Source organism: Syzygium oleosum, unplaced genomic scaffold (assembly GCF_021117445.2).
Source record: "Syzygium oleosum isolate NSW1041296 unplaced genomic scaffold, Sole_v2.1 Sole_v2.11, whole genome shotgun sequence".
Lineage (NCBI taxonomy): Eukaryota > Viridiplantae > Streptophyta > Magnoliopsida > Myrtales > Myrtaceae > Syzygium > Syzygium oleosum.
In genome coordinates this window covers 5,120,762-5,138,882 of record NW_026607495.1, presented here as the reverse complement: position 1 = coordinate 5,138,882, position 18,121 = coordinate 5,120,762, and the positions used below count along the sequence as shown (strand labels likewise).

The window sequence follows — 18,121 nt, the reverse complement described above, 5'->3', positions numbered from 1 at the left end:
TTACTAACTCCGGCCAAAACAAAGACATAGTTACTAGCACAGAAGTACATATACGTCCACAATTTTGGCCTCTTTCCTTAGAGTCACGCATAGAGATTTCAAGGCGTGCAACATCAATCACAAATTAAGTTATACATGTTGACCTGGCAAGGATGATTATATTATAAACTACATGCGACGGGGCATGGCAATGTCGGTCCAGATAGCTCAAAACCATAGTCTTTCGTAGGATTTTCAGAGATGGCTCCCGCGTAATGTTTAGTCGGGACGGAGAAACAATGCGTGGGAGAAAACGTACAAAATGGGCCATAAAGAAAAATATTTGTGGAGTCCGATTCTGCAAACCCTGTTTTAAGCCCAGGAAGCCACCCCTCAGCTCACTGTCCTCAGCTCATTTCTCATTTTTGCGGCAGCTGGTGTTCGAATTCTGATTAAGCTAGTCTCAGTTACTAAGTTCTTGGTGATGAGCGACAATTGTTTTAAGATCTAAGTCCTAATTGACATACAAATACAAAAGAAGTATGACAATATCAGAAACTCCCAACCCTGCAACATCATTAGTTTCGAGCAGTGTTGAAAGTGCGGCCTTCCGGAACGAAGTTCATTCATGTGCTTCAACTTATACTCTATGGGGAAGCTCTTCCGGTATAAAGGATGCTCAACTGACTATGTGATAGGTTACAATTACCATATCTTACAGAACAATGTTCCGTACATAGTAAATTGGTAACCCGATTTGTAAATTCTAAAAAACAGCTGTAAAATCGTGTAACCTCCTACCTGCTGATACGACCATCAATGTAATTATACCTTAATAATTATGTTATATATTTACTGCTCAAAGCTAATTTCTAGCGGTGATAAAAGTAAGTTACAACTTAAGTTAATTGGTACTTTCGACCATCAATGCAACTTATCAATTATGTTATATTTATTACTCTCGTTAGTAACTTACAAACAGTTACACACCTAATTGTAAAATCCAAATGCAAGTGGTAATCTGCTATTACATTTTTGGATGATAAAAATATAATTTCATCGGCTGACAGTTACGGGACGGCTTCTAAAAACTATAAACAAATAGTAATCTGCTATTAGGTTGGTGCGTGATAAGAATGTTATTTCGTCGGTAACGTACAAACAATTACATGACCACTTGTAAAATCCAGAATAAAGTTTAGATTTGTGGATGGTAAAATCGTTATGTCATTGGTAACTTGGAAACAATTACATGTCTGCTCATAAAATTAAGACATAAGTGGTAATCTAAAGTAGGATTTGTGGATGGTATAACTTTTATATCATTATTAACTCACACAAACAGTTTATGCGCTCACTTGTAAAATCTAAAAATAAGTGATAATTTACTATTGAGTCTCAGGATGGTAAAATTGTTTTATCATTTGGTAAGGGACAAACAATTGACCTCGGATCCTTACAAAAAAAAAAATTTGACCTCGGATTGATAAACTACCGGTAATTTTGTTTTACTTGCAATAAGTATAATAAATTTACTACCGACGTTACGCGTTTACCATCCATGGAACAACACTCCTTTTTGGCAAACATAATATTAGAAATCTGCCATCAGAAGACGTGGGAAGGAGCTCGAAATACCGAAATTCTAAACAAACGGAGGCTCGATGATGAGACGAAATGAACTCGTGAGGTGGCTTTCACCGAACACGAGGTCGTATGACACAACAAGAGTATCAGAGGTTTGAAATGAGTGTAGCTTCAATATTTCATGACACAACAGCCTTTAACCTACACAATCTGGCAGGTTTGAAAGCAACAAATGGTCTCCATCATTGTGCAGCAGAATTTTACTGCACGAGACCTAAACGAAGCACCTGTAAAGTCACTATTCTGTACTATGGTGCTAGGTCCAGACGGTGACCAGGTTGTCGGTGCATCGCGTGTGCTATGGAATGAGATGGCACATCTCACAATTTCAACACGTCAAGCCTCTTTAAACGTACTTATATGTGTCGCACCACAAAAATAACATGTGCATTGTTTGTTAGAATATGTCTCGAGTTTGAATTTATTATGAGATGAATTGCAAGAAAATCTAGTCGATTAAAGTCAGAAATTTGGATATTTTGCAGATGTCCGAATCGAGCAAAGCAAAATAGTAACTTTTTTTGGCAAGTTGAAGTCGGCGAAGAAAGAAAGAAAAAAATTATACGCACGAATTAGCTTCCACGTTGAAGGAGAATAAATAAAAGGAAAGTGGACTTTTCTCAACTTTTTCTTTTCGGTGTTGGACTCTGCTTCAAGAGGAAAGTTTGACCGTGCACCCCACGTATTAATGTGGGCTGTCTGTGTTTTTTTGGTCGAACGGGGGTGCGTTGTTGTTCTCGTGAAGATTACTTGAAGTGCCGTTCGAGCACTTAACAAGGGATATTCTTCGTGAGATTCCTTTGTGAATTACATCTCATGAAGTAAGTGTGTAACTTATTAAATGTTTTAATAAGATTTGTGTAATTCTTTTATGAGAATGAGAGATTATTTCACGCGAAATTATGGAGCAAAACACTGCGTGAGTTATTGGATATAATTGGGGCTTAGGAAATACTGAGAGTGTTTGAATGACTTGATTGTGATTGTAATTTCCGTTGCATCGCTTGATCTATAGTGAAATTTGCTACTATTCTTCCCTTGGACGTAAGTCTCCACAATCAAACCACTTAAATCTGATGTCCGATTTATTTTCTTGTTATGTATATTTTATTATTCGATCACTTGCTTTCGCAACAATTGGTATCAGAACCAAGCTTGACTAAGTTAAAGCGAATCGATGGCAACGAAAGAAGGAAAGAATTGATGGATTTGATGGGAAGGATTTTGGTTTTCTGGAAAATGCAAATTGAGGATTATTTGTATTAGAGGAATCTGCACTTGCCCCTATCTGGGGAGAAACCAAAGTCAATGAAGCAAGATGAATGGGAATTACTTGATAGACAAGTGTAGGGTATTATTCGACTGACATTAGCTCGTAATATCACGTTTAACATCATGAACGAGAAGATCACTGTAGATAGAGGTGAGCAGTTTCAAGTTCCATTCAAGTTTCATCTGGAACTTACCCATCGGAATAGGTTTCCTAAAATTTGGAACCTAGAACCTAGCCCGCATATTCAGGAACCTAGAACTTACCTTGTCATAGGTTCCAAGGTTTACCTAGGTTCCACCTGTTCTCTTAATTAAACGTTTGCAGTAAATCATCACCTTTAATGACCACCATTTGCTACAATTCACTGATCACAACTCATATTTAAATATACGAAAATTATGAAACATTAATAAATTAAAAGTCTCAGTCATGGATATCGCCGAAAATGAAAGTTCATACTAGTGATTTCAGATTACACGCTCATCGTTTTATTTCTCTGCTGGTTCCAATAACAAGTCTTTGCTTGATTATGGTTTCATTTCTCCTGGAGGAATTTTACAATTCGCAAAATGGGATTATAGATCCAACGGTTGGTCGCTAACTCGGTATGTACCGAACAGCATTTGCTCAGCTTATGGAACTTGCGGTCCTTTTGGCGTCTGCAACATATTTAACTCTCCCTTCTGCCATTGCGTAAAAGGGTTTAGGCCGAGATCAAAAGAAGAATGGAACAGCATGAATTGGACCACTGGGTGCATCAGAGAAACAGAATTGAATTGTCAGAAGAACACAAGTAGGTCGGCTTCAATGCAGGTGAAGAAAGATGTCTTCGTGCAAATGAGCCAGATGAAAGTGCCTGATTCTGCGGAATATTTATCAGACATCGGAAATGAAGGAGGATGCCAAAGCTGGTGCCTGAATAATTGTTCTTGTTTGGCTTATTCTTTTGTCCGCACAATAGGGTGTTTGATCTGGGCTAAAGATCTGATCGATATTCAGGAGTTTTCAACAGCTGGGAAAGATGTATATATTCGGCTCGCACATGACAATACAGCCGCAGGTTCTTTTCACATGTCAGGCATGTCGACAAAAGCAAAACTTATCATCAGCGTAAGTACCGTGCTTGGCATCGTGTTCATAGGACCTGCTATTTTCGGTCTCCGCAGGTGGAGAGCTAGTAAAAGAGGTACAAAAAATTCATGTCCGATGGTTAACTTCACACTAAATGTAATATAGAAACTTTACCAAAATCCCCAGGGCTCTTGACTCATCGTATATAACTGATAATACAGGAGAAATGTCACATGAAAATGCATGGAAAGATCAGCTGTAGCAAGATGATGCATCTGAATTGACGCTGTTCAACTTTAGTAGCTTACTTCTTGCGACAAACAACTTTGATGCAACATATAAACTTGGCCAAGGAGGGTTTGGTCCCGTTTATAAGGTAAAAGCCTTCTCTAAAAAGTTCGTTTAGTGAAATTTTATGACATTTTTCAAGGTCTGATACTTCTATGATTTCGGAAACAGGGAAAGCTGAATGATGGAAAAGAGATAGCTGTCAAAAGACTTTCCAGTACCTCAGGCCAAGGCATGGAGGAGTTTAAGAATGAGATCATTCTCATATCGAAGCTTCAGCATCGAAATCTGGTCAAACTCATGGGTTGCTGCATCGAAGGAGAAGAAAAAATTCTAGTATATGAATACTTGTCAAACAAAAGCTTAGATTCCTTTCTTTTTGGTAGGTCTCACTCTCTTCAAGTCATGCTTGCGCTAGTAATAATATATATTTCAGTAGCTCTTCAAGTTACGAATTCTTCCTTGCTTAGATTCTAGAAGGAAAGCAGAACTTAACTGGGATATACGTTTCCGGATCATTCAAGGGATCGCAAATGGGCTTCTGTATCTGCATCGAGATTCTTGCCTTCGAGTCATCCATTGAGATTTGAAGGCGAGCAATATTCTCTTGGATGAGAAAATGAACCCAAAAATTTCAGACTTTGGGTTGGCGCGGATCTTCGAAGGCACCCAAGTTTTGCTAAATACTCACAAAGTTGTTGGAACACTGTTAAGTTTTCAAGCCTTGTTGCTGGAATTATCAGTTCAATTAGGAAACTCTATAACTTGAGTGATTAACATGATCAAGTCAATTGCAGAGGATATATGTCTCCTGAGTACGCCATGGGAGGGATATTTTCTGAGAAATCAGATGCCTATAGCTTCGGTGTGTTGCTACTTGAGATCGTTACTGGCAAAAAGAACACGAGCTTATACTGCCGAGGCCAGCATTTCAATCTTCTTTCCTATGTAAGTGCGAGGAATACAGTCTCAAGTGATGATCTATTATCTTTTGGGCTATTTATGCACCCTATGATCTCTAATTCTTGCAGGCATGGCAATTGTGGAGCGAAGATAGAGGAATAGACCTAACAGATGAAGCGATTGTTCATACTTTTTCGCCATCAGAAGCGATGAGATGCATTCAGGTAGGGCTTCTCTGTGTGCAGGACCACACGACGGACCGACCCAACATGTTATCCATAGTTCTGATGCTGAGCGATGAATCAGAACTTCCTCAGCCGAGACTGCCTACATTCACCTTCAAAAGTGAAATGCCAAGTCACGATATCAAGTCGCAACGGGAATGCATCTTGTCCTCAAGCACCATCATGAATTCTTTGGTCGAAGGAAGATGATGATCAACATTTTTTTTTAGACTTGTACTGTTCTGTTCTGAAAGGTCACCGTCCACTCAATTGAGAGGCCTCAAAATTTCACACTACCATGAACTAACGATCGAAATTGTGCATTTGTATTTTCCCATAGATTTTGCAATATGAATGTTTAAGTCATGAGAGGCAACTTACAGGTCTCTGACAAAGGTAATTATTTAAGTCTGGCCAAAACAAAGATGTAGTTACTAGCGCAGAAGTTTATGAAAGTCCACAAGATTTTGCCTCTTTCAAATTGAAGTAGCATGTGTACACTATTAATTGGATTTATTCAAATTTATGCAAGGAGCCATGTTCGGAGTTCATAAGCTCATAAGATGAAAGTATTCAAGTGAACCTCTGAGTATCACTTGACCTGTATTTCGAATAAGCGCGTTCAGGGTAGTTGGTGCGGCATTTTCTGCTTAAGTTCTTTTTACCCCTGGACTTGGACTTGATGACCACCAGTGGGAAGATTGCACTGAAACAATTAGTTATCTTTTGATTGATAAAAGACTAAGCAATTTCAGGGAGGTTACGTGCGACCGCCTAACCTTTCGAAAGACTTCTAGCCATTTCATATTCTAAGCTTGCCATAGGTTAAAAAATGAATTCTAAAGTTGGCTGGATTGCAAGGTTGCTAACAAAACATTGTCGGCTCTAGGCCTTGGAGCCATTTCATAATCTACAATTGACTTTTGAGAGCCAGGTGTTGTTTGACTGGACTTGAGGAATTTTCTAGGAAAAACCAGAACCATAACCTAATCTTTAACTAAACAATACTGATGAATTCAGAATCCTAAGACAAAACACTGTTTCTTGGTAACCATATCTTATAGAACTTTTCTGCTTGAAGAAATCCATCCAAGAGGTTACTACAGTCTATAGGACTTCGTATCTCAATTGGGATTCTTTCCTTAAGTCATGCATAGAGATTTCGAGGCGAATACCATTAACCCCAAATTAAGTTACACATGTTGAGCTGGCATGGATGATTACATTATAAAACACGTATCCGATGTGGCATGGCAATGTCGGTCCATATAGGTCAGAACCATATTCATTCATAGGGTATTACAGATGGCTAGCATAGATATGAGAGGTGACTTCCGCGCAGTATCCACACTTCCAACTGATGTAATGCTCTAATATACCATGTTAAAGACCTGGCTTCCAACTGGAGTAATGCTCTAATATCATTGAATGCCCCCTCAATCCTCATGAAAAAGGCTCCCAGATGGAACGATTTTATCGTTCTCTACTTGTGATTGGGCCATAAGTTCTGTGTCTTTTCAGATTGGACTAGGATGCTGCAAATCGAGTTCTGATAAATGCTCACAAGGTAACTGAGACCCTACAAAAGCGTTCTGCCTTTCATCCTAAATTGTGGATCCTGTTGGAGAATTTTTCAAGTAGATAGGATGTAATTGGTGTATTTTTGGTAACCTTAGACTGCTCACATGATTGATACTTAGATCTCTCAGTACAACAAGAAAAATTCTCCTTTTGGTCCATCTATGATCGTTTTTAAAGGTCAATCGCATGTTTTGTGACCTAATTCCCTAAAAAATCCTAAACTTTAGATTTAGTCTCAATTATGTCATAAGCTTCTTTCGTCTAAAAAATAACCTCAAACTTTCACTTTAGTCCAAAATCTACTCTCGCTAATCTTCCCTCCAAAATCTCCGTTACTCGTCCAAGGTGGCATTTCCACATCAGCTGTAAATCCACACCATTTGCTTGCGTGGATTTTTCTTCACTGTTCGTCATCCTCATTTACTTCTTCTTTTTTACCTCCATTAACGGAGGTGCTCAAGCGCGGAGGCCAAATGTGGGTCGGCGATTTTATCGAAGCTTCCTCGCAATCTACCACGCAGCTTCCTCCTGCCTTACCGGAACTGAAACTTGTTAGTTTCAACTCAGCAGTTTCTTGGTCAATCATTTCCAACTTAAAACCATGTCAAAGCTACGAATTTCTCAATCTCAGCTTCAAGAACTTGAATACAGTGGACTCGAACAACTGAAACTGAGAGCATTGATACTGACTAAAAGAGAACTCCTTGAGAGGTTAATCATCCCAGGAAGCTCAAAGAAGCTTTAATGAATTGTGGGAATTGGAATGTCCAAAGTTAGTTGAGATTAAAGCCTCGTCACTGTTCATGGTCCTCTTCGCACGGATTCACTCTGCCACAGCTTCCCGGCGCTCATCCATCGTCACCCAGACCTCCGACGCCGTGCCACGACCTTCGACAACCCCTCCGTGGCGGTTGGCAGTCGTCGGAATCATCTCCGGCCATTTCGACCGGGACCCTGTTTTCGATTCCTTCTATTTGAGCTTCAAGAAGCCATTTTTGTAGACCCATCCAGTGCCCGGACAATAGAAAAACAACCCCAAGCTTTCCCTACAGCCACCGTCGCTGCGAAGGCAAAAATAGTTTCCCCCACTATGTGCCCTATGGTCGGACTCCATTAATGGAGGTTGACACCCGCGATTGATGCGTACGACCCCACATTCGAGGTCATGCAAACTCAGATCTAAGGTCGCACGACTCAAATCCGAGGTCATGTAACCCAGAAGTGAGCTCCATGCCCGAGCACCTCCATTAATGGAGGTTGCAAGGAGCCAAGAAGAAGGAAAAGAACATAATGACGATGAACAGTGAAAAAAAATCCGCGAAAGCAAATGGTGTGGATTTACAGCTGACGTGGAAATACCACATTGGACGAGTAACGGAGATTTTGGACGAAAAATTAACGGGGCAGATTCGGGACTAAAGTGAAAGTTTTGGATATTTTTTTAGATAAAAAAAAGTTCAAGCCTTGAACCCGTTTGTTTCATTGATTCCAACGTGACCAAATTTGAACCGGCTCTAATAAGGTGAGCATATACATATTTTTCTAAAAAATTGCTTTATTTACTAGTTAACGACTCAAAGTAAAAAAGAAGAGCTTACAAAGACAGTCTCAACTCAAAATAAAAATAAAAAGGTCATTCATTTTTAATGCGCTAAAAACTAAATAAATAAAATTGGAGGATAGGTTCGTCATTATACTTGAGAACTGCCCGGTTTGGTTCCAGGCAAGTTATAGGATAGACCAGTTCAGTTTCCGGTTCATGGTTTTCAAAGAACAGGTTCCCCAATTTGCTTCTAGGTTTCAGCTTTGGAACCAAACCACCTAGATCATGCTCAATCCCAAGCTTTTGTATAGCCACATAAAGTTTAGTTGAGACAGAGAAACAATGCGAGGGCGAAAATGTAAAAGATGGGCTATAAGAATAATAAATTTGAGTCCAGTTCTCCAAACCCTATTTTAAGCCCACGAAGCTGCCCCTCGGCTCAGTTTTCTCAGCCCATTTCTCATTTTTGCTGCAGCTGGTGTAATAATTTTGGTTAATATCATGAAATACCCTAAATTGGTACATTTATGATAAATTTACTCCAAACAAATTTTTTGACTACCAAAAATCCCAAACTGGTACACCCGTGACAAATTTACCCTCCGTTAGTTTCTATTCAATTTTACCATTAAATTACTGAGTTAGATGACACGTGGCAGTTAACAAATGTATCAGTTTAGGATCTTATTCCTCTGTTTGTCACAAGTTTACCAATTTGTGATTTTTCGCGGTATTAATCCAATTTATCGAATGATAAATTTGTCACAAGTATCCCAATTTGAGGTTTTTGGTGGTTAAAAAATTAGTTTGGGATAATTTGTTACATGTGTACTAGTTTGGGGGTTTTGGTGATCAAAAAATTGGTTTGGAGTAAAATTGTTATATATGCACTAGTTTAGGGTTTTTCATGGCATTAACCCTAATAATTTGGAAATTAAACGAGTCTCAATTACCGAGTGTTTAAGGTTGTTTGTTTAGCCAAAAACCCATGTTTTTGAAAACATTGTCCTAGAACCGATCACTTATATTGCTTTCAAAAATGAATTAACGAAAAATATTTTCATCGTTTCAGAAGATGTATGAAAATGTTGAGGCATAAATTATTATCAATAGTGAAAATATTTTTTGTTGGCTAATAATTCCAAGTGATATAACAAATCAATTTTAAGAAAATATTTTTTAAATAATTCATTTTTCGCAAAACAAGCAAACCCTTAGTGTTGAGCGACAATTGTTTTAAGATCCAAATCCTAATTGACATACAAGTACAAAAGAGGTATGACCATACCACAAACTAGGGGTGTGCAATCCGACCGGGTTTACTCGGAAACCGGACCGGCCCACCCGAAAAACCGGTCTGGGAACCGGTTCTAACAAGAACGGGTTCTATTTTTTGGGAACCGGTTAGAACCGGTCATATTTCCGGTTCCAAGTAAAAATCAACCCGAACCGGTTTTAGAGCCGGTTTTGAGATAATGTAAAAAAAAGTAAAAACCCTAGATCATGTTACCTTATTTCACCGGTTTTAGAACCGATTTCCGGTTTAATATTGGGATATGTTTCACAACTATGAGCAAACACAGCATGGCCCTTAAAGTCATCTAAATATTGTGTGATTCAGATGAGATATATAGACATTTCTTTAGTGATAGCAGTTGCTTTACTGCTAAGTCTCTTGATTTTCCTTTCAGGATATTTCATTCGGAAACAGAAGTGAGGAGTTCTCTCATCATAGCGCAAAATAAAGAGCTCAACATGTTGAACAGATTCTTTGGAAATGTGACTCTTAAAGATTTATGCGATTGGACTATGTCTTGCCACATAGTGCTTTTGGATTGTTGATTTTGATTGATTGTAATTTCAATTGCTCATTTTGGGGATTGTTACTTTTGGTGGATAGTGGTTTTTGTTGTTCATCTTTTACTTTGAATTGTTTCATTGCTACCTATATTATTTTGCTGGAAAAAAATGAAACCGGAAAAAGGAACAAAAAAAAAAAAACAGGTTCTCGAGTAGACCCTGAAACCAGAACGGAAAAACAGGGTCGGTTCCAAAATAGGGTCCAGCGAAAACAGAGTTGGTTTCAGGTTCCAAAAATTGGGAACCGGTTATAATAGGGTTGGTTTCAGGTTCCAGGTTTGGACCCAACTCACCCCGGAACTGATCACCCCTATCACAAACTCCCAACCTTGCAACATCATTCGTTTCAAACAGAGTTGAAAGTTCGGCCTTTTGGAGTGAAGTTCGTTCATGTTCTTCAACTTGTACTCTATGGTGAAGTTCTTCCAAAATAAAAGATGCTCAATTAACTAAGTGATAGGTTACAATTAATGTCAGAGATACGGAATGATGTTCCGTTCATATTAAATTTGTAACCCGATTCGTAAATTCAAAAAAAAATGGATGTAAAATCGTGTAACCTCCTACTTGCTAATCGGTTATGTTCTTGTCGTTTACCGACAATGTTGGCGATATTACAACCATCAATGAAATTATATCTTGCTAACTATGTTATATATTTACTGCTCAAAGTTAATTTCTAGCGGTGAGAATAGTAAGTTATGAGTGAAGTAAATTAGTACTTTCTACCGTCAATGCAACTTATCAATTATGTTATATGTTTATTACTCTCATTAGTAACTTACAAACAATTACACACCTACTGGTAAAATCTAAATACAAGTGGTAATCTACTATTACATTTTTGGATGATAAAATTATTATTTCATTGGCTGACAGTTACAGGATCGCTCGTAAAATCTAGAAACAAATGGTAATTTACTATTAGGTTGGTGCATGAAAACAATGTTATTTCATTGGTAACTTACAAAGAATTACATTATCACTTGTAAAATCCAAAGTAAAGCGATAATTCATTAATAGATTTGTCTATGGGGGTAACTTACAAATAATTACGTGCCCACTCGTAAAATTAAGATATAAGTGATAATCTAAAGTCAGATTTGTGGGTTATACCTATCAAATTGGTGAGCTGATCGGGTTTGGGTTAGGTCGAAATGGTCTGAATTAAATAGATCCATTTAAACCGTTTTGACCTATTTTCATGCAATGTAAATATAGCGACCCATACACAATCCAATCCAATCTATATTGCTAAATCATTTACATATTTAAGCCAATCTACAAAAACTTGTATCCAAAATGAGTTGAGAGTGCAGAGTGAATGAGGGTGAGAGAATAATAAAAAGAGAGTCATAGAGATGGGTCGGGTCTAACTAAGTTATAAACCCATTTATGACCTATTTAATACCCATATTATATTTAAACTCATTCATGACCTATTTACTGAATATAACTAACCCATATAACAACTCAGCCCGTCATATATGAGTTAAGAAATGGGTTTATGACCTATTTTGACAAGTTTAGTGGATTGTAAAACTTTTGTTTCATTAGTAACTCGCATAAACAGTTAACGCGCTAACCTGTAAAATCTAAAAACAAGTGATAATTTACTATCGAGTCTGTGGATGGTAAAATTGTTCTTTCATTTGGTAACGTACAAACAATTGACCTTGGACTGATAAACTATCGGTAATTTTTTTACTTACAATCAGTTTATTAAATTTACTACCGACGTTGCACGTTTACCATCCATGGAACAACATTCCGTTTCTGGGAAAAGAGATAATAGAAATCTGCCATCACAAGACGTGGAAAGGAGCTCGAAATGCCGAAATTCTAAAGAAAAGGAGGCTTGACGATGAGACGAAATGAACTCGTAAGGTGGCTTTTACCAATCAGCACTGTCATTTGTCTTCCAAAATTCATTTGCTCCCAAAATTCCGTCGCCCCACCAAAGTAGTCGGTCCAAAAACATCATCGCTAATTCTGTGCTTCGAGGAAGATTAGCGCAGTTCCATGTACTGATTGAGCACTCTTCTTTGGGGGAAATATAGGGGTTAAAAATAAGTTTTGTAATATGTAGCTGCAAAAAGATTGAATATGTCTCCTAAGCTTAATGCTAAAAATGAGTTGAAATTTAGCACCGAAAGTACTTTATGTCACGCCCCGAACCCCTACGAGCTCGCGACATCCCCTGCTCTGGTCGAATAGTTGCGACGTCCCAGGAACATCGCCGACCCAACCCAAACATCAGAAACACATGCGGAAACGAATACAAAACCCCTGACTAAAAAGACGACAATGGGGTAATTCAACACGACAGTCAAAGAACAGCCACATTCATTTACATACAAAGCCAAAGCATCCAGCATACAAACATCATAATACAAACGTACGTAGCAAACTAGCATCCGAAATCATCGACATAACAAAAGGCTTAGATGGCTTGGTTAACTTAACTTTACTATAGGTCGACCTATCCAACGCAACCCCTAAAATACCCTAGGGAAAAACCTAATAGTCGTCCTCTTCCAACCTGCTCCTGAATCTCTGGCTTGAGCCTCCGGAAACTCACCTGCAGCTCCACTGGGCACCAAGGCAGCTCCCCGGACTTCCAAAAAGAGGAGGCGGACTTCCCGGGTTTACGGCTGGGGGTCTGAAATTGTGGATTATACAACTATGAGACGAATCTCAATAAGTGTACAACCCCAAACCCCACGTAGGCACTCACGTACCGCCAGACGCAACATGCATAACACACAACGATCAGCCAAGCTGACAAGCACATACGAACCTACCTAGAGCTCATCATGCGCCTTCCTGCACATTAGACAATAATACAACCAACATGCCACAGCAATACATTATAGTCGCGCGTACGCCCCGATTATAAGGCAAAACCTACTTGGGCACGTCCCATACCATGCCTAGCAGATTTTATCCCATAATCGAGTACTACGATACACGATACCAACCACACTCGCACACGAACTCACGCCACGCATCAACTTTCGCAATTCTCACTCGTCTTGCCAAATCCCACTCATTCTCAACCCTTCCACCACTACCGCGCCCGCGTAAAACGCATCAGGCCAACGGTCTTCTGACCACGTCAGGCATCGTCACCCTGTCGGGCCGGGCATCGTCACCTCGTCAGGGACGGCATCGTCTCGCGTAAACGTACACGCCTCAGGACGGAATTCTACACACACTTTCTTCCTACCGCGCCCGCGTAAAACGCATCAGGCCAACGGTCTTCTGACCACGTCAGGCATCGTCACCCCGTCGGGCCGGGCATCGTCACCTCGTCAGGGATGGCATCGTCCCGCGTAAACGTACACGCCTCAGGACGGACCCTTTTCCAACCAATCGTACATTCCAGTACCTTCGTTCCACTCATTCTGCATGTACCACATCGCCACACAAACACACGGTCACACACAATCTCACACCTCACATGCCTTATGCCAACACACATTACCATCACACAATCACGCCACACGGCCACACATACTTGGCACGCAGTCACACACAATTTCTCGCTCATAAAATGAACATCCATAGAATCAATCAGGGTAAATCTGGGCAGTTTACACAGTGACCGAAATCCCATCAAAATAAATAGTAAACAAACTCCAAAAATTCTAAATTTTGTATATATCATAAAAAAACATCTTAATAAACATTTCTTATGAAGAACACGAAATCCGGTTCAATCTGCAACCATGCCATTTTGTCCCTCGAAATCAGACCAAAATCAGTTCGCTCTATCAGACTGTTTTGTCCTCAAAATACATTTCTTTCAACACACAAATCACCTTGGAAAGCTTTGAAATTTTTATATGTTATAGAAAAGAAAGTTGCAAACAACTTTTGTGAAGGAGGTTTATTGAAAATAGATCTGGAAAATTTTATAAAAATTCGGTAAGACAAGAAGGTCGGGATGAACAGTATTCCGGAAAATTTTGATACGGCCTGAGAATGGGTCTTAGTACGACCCAAATGGTCTCCAAAAATTCCAAATTTAAAATATGTTATACTTCAAGATGTTGGGAGAAACTTTCATGAAGAAAACTTCCTCAAATTCGGTCTCCAAAATTCTCCATAAAAATAGCAAACCGGATGGGTACAGTAGTCACGAATCCGAGAATCACACCAAATCTCACGAATTCAAACCGTAATCGTTCCATATCATCACGGCCCTATCCGAACCTCCCAAATCTCATATTTCCACCCCTCAATTCAGTCCACGATTTCCGAACATCCAGCCTCACTCCAAGTCCCAAAACAACCACACAAATCACCTAAACCGAGCCCTAAACACGTCCTTCAATACCCGAGGTCCTAAGGTGAGTTTGAGGAAGTCACTTACCTTAGACAGACGGAACAAACGGGCTGGACAGAAGCTGGAATGACCGGACCAGCAGCGGCGGCGGCGGCGAACGGCGGCCGGCGGTGCTCCTCCGGCGGCGACGATCACGGCAAGGAAACGAGAGAGAGAGAATTTCGGGAGAGAGAGGGAGAAGGAGAAGTGGCCGGTGAAGTGATGAGTAAGAAACAAAGCTAATAAATTTGGTCCAAGGAAGTTTGACCCAATTTCCAAAATTCCAACTTTGCCCCTTAATACTTGGCTCACATTAATCCACATCAACTTAACTAGGGGTAATTTGGTCCAACTAAATTGGCATTATTGGGCTGAAACAATAATTAATTTAATCCATAATTTAATCCCCAAAATTGCCCAAAATTCGGAATACCCCAAAATAGCCTAGGGGCAAAATGGTCATTTTTCCGGTCCCGGACCGAAATCCATTTTTTTGCAGAAATGGGTGGCCCCAAGGTTGGCCAAGCCAAAAACGTCATCGGCCGCTCGAAATTGTCACTTTCAAAATTCTCGATTCCCTGGCTCGAATTCCAAGAAATGACTAAAATCGGACAATCGCGACTTTAGCTTATCTCTTGCTAACGGGTGGCTCATTGGGATTACGCGCTCTCGACCCGTGACCGACACTAAGTCAAATCACGTTTAAGTTTACTTGAACCGAGGCGACCTCGATTGTCATATAATTGCGAAGGTCTGTCACTAGTTCCCTTCGGACACGATCAATCAAATAGACCGGTCTCTGTTGGCTCAAAACATTCCCTCTTCAATCGATATGGTCGAAGATCAAACCAAGGTTGAGTTCTTTGGTCGTGCGAACTCAATCCCATACTGGCCTTACCCCTAAGGTTAGCATCCCGAGAATGCGCAGTTCTGGGTGAGATCTCACTATAAGTGCATTGGCCAAAATATTCATTTCATAGATCCCGGGAAAATGATCGAAAATTCAGACTGTTACACTTTACATAGAAGGCAAACTTGTTCTGCAAATGACATAATGAACAGAATCAATTACCGTGAAGGAAATATGTTGGAGGATGTTTGTACTTGTATGGCAGATCTAGGGACAATTGCTAGTCCCGACCAATGATGGTTTTGCTCCTTCGTAGACGGTTTCTGTATATGCTGGTTTTTTTTGGCTTTTCCTGTGTACGCAGGTTGATTTGTCCAATTTGTAGTCACAGGTCATTGGACAAACTACCAGTCCTAGCTCCAATGAGAAGGTTCAATTTAAGCTCATGTTTCGTCCGTAGATCCAACTAAACAAACTCATTAATCTATTCGCAGTTATTTCTGTCTACACAGGTTGACTCACCTATCGGATTAACACCTAAACTCACTTTTCCGTGTAAAAACAAGGAACATATTCCCACTGATCATTGCTACTTTGTACTTATTGATATTGAGGCTACTGTCTGTACAAAAGGGTTGCTCTTAAATAATGTCCTCAGGCTCAAAACCCGACCATTTCACAACATGAACCTGACTTATATTTGTCATATTAGAGTGGACAATAGGAATTCAATGTCAACCAAGTCATCCAAATAAGGTTCAAATTTGTAGCGAAGCGTTTGGCTCCTGTCAGAGTTTCTTGGAAACTCGAAATAATAAAAAATTTTAAACACCTAAGAGTTCTGACCAGGAACAATCAGGATAATAAATTGAACATCAGACATACTTCTTAGAGGCATTACAGAATCTCCAATTTCGTTCAGGCGAACAGAAGGCAAAGTCCTAGGAATACTCATAAGCTCATCTTTCCCATATGAGTATTTCATTTTATTCCTTCATTTTCCTCCTTTTCTTTAGTGTACTGCATTGTCATGCAGTTAACCAGATTACTCAATCACAACCACTCTTTCAAAACCAAACTCTTGTCTCCTCCAGTCAAGTCTTCGAGCTCGGTTTCTTCACTCCAAATGGTTCAGAAAACCGATATATTGGAATATGGTACAAGAACATGACTCCTTCCAAAATTATTTGGGTGGCCAACAGGGACAAGCCTATTGCATATAACGACCAGCTCGCTACTCCAAGGATAGGTGGGGATGGAAATCTGCAGCTTCTTGATGGTCGACACTACTTAGTTTGGTCAGCTAATGCTTCCAGTCAAACTAATGATTCTTCGGCAATTCTGTCGGACTTGGGAAATTTCATCTTGCAGGACGCAAATTCTGGAAATATCTTCTGGCAAAGCTTTGATAATCCAAGTGATACTCTTTTGCCAGGAATGAAGATGGGAACAAATTCGAGGACTGGAGTAAAGACTTATTTAACCTCTTGGAAAAGCGACACTGATCCAGCACCGGGAAATTTCAGTTTCGGTATCTCACCAGAGATGCCGCCTCAGTATTTCATTTGGAAAGGATCAACCCCTTACTGGAGAACCGGACAGTGGGACAAGTCGATGTTTATTGGAATGCCATACATGGATCAGAGATACGTGACTGATTTTAGTCTTCAGCAAGATCCAGAACACGGAACGGTTTTTCTCTATATACAAAGCTCCCCGAATTATCCATTCTTTTACACATCCATTTCGTCAGAAGGACATCTGGAGCATAACTTTTGGGATGAAAAGGCGATGAACTCGGTAACAAATTGGGAGGAGCCAAGAAATTCCTGTGATACTTATGGGAATTGCGGTCCTTGCGGTGTTTGCGTGGCGTTCGATATGCCTATATGCAGTTGTTTAGAAGGGTTCAAACTGAAGTCAAGCGACCAGTGGAATGAAAGAAACTGGACCTCAGGGTGCATCCGAGAAAGTGAACTGAATTGTCAGAAAAACATGAGTACAACTGGGAAAGAAGATGGTTTTCTGAAAATCGGTCACGTGAAATTGCCTGATCACTCTGATTATTTACCCGACATATGGGACACAGAAGACTGTCAAATCTGGTGTCTGAATAACTGTTCCTGCATGGCTTAGATAGTGAATGATAACCATTCTGTTCCGAAATGAGTTCCTGAACCAGAAATAGATTCTTTTATTTCTGGCTCCTGGATGAGTTTCTGAGAAAAAAAACTTGTTTGATAATGACAAAAAATTTCTATTTCTAGAACAGAAACCGGTTTGATAACAGCACAAAATTTCTATTTCCTGAAATAAAAACCCGTTTGATAAACAACAGAAAATTCTATTTCCAGGAACAAAAATCCATTTTTTTAGAAATGGAATAAAAATAATAAAAAATCCGAAAAATTCATAAAAATCTTTAAAAAAATTCAGAAAATCCCAAAAAATTAAAAAATTCCAGAAAAAATCATCAAAATGTCGAGAAAATAAAAAAAATTTAGATTTCGGGAAAATAGGAAATTTGTTGAATTTTTTCAAAAAAAATCAAGTAATCAAAAATTTCAAAACT

At 39.5% G+C, this 18,121-nt stretch overlaps 1 protein-coding gene and 1 pseudogene across 1 annotated transcript; both read left to right on the top strand.

Moving 5' to 3' along the window:
- The window catches only part of LOC115673843 (G-type lectin S-receptor-like serine/threonine-protein kinase At1g61370), a 29,329-nt pseudogene extending 23,500 nt beyond the window's left edge, over window positions 1–5,829 (top strand).
- Window positions 5,830–16,521: 10,692 nt separating this feature from the next.
- Window positions 16,522–17,685, top strand: LOC115673842 (G-type lectin S-receptor-like serine/threonine-protein kinase At1g61480). The gene has a single exon (XM_030596094.2). It carries the CDS (start codon window positions 16,522–16,524, stop codon window positions 17,683–17,685), a length of 1,164 nt encoding a protein of 387 aa, XP_030451954.2.
- Window positions 17,686–18,121: the final 436 nt, after the last annotated feature.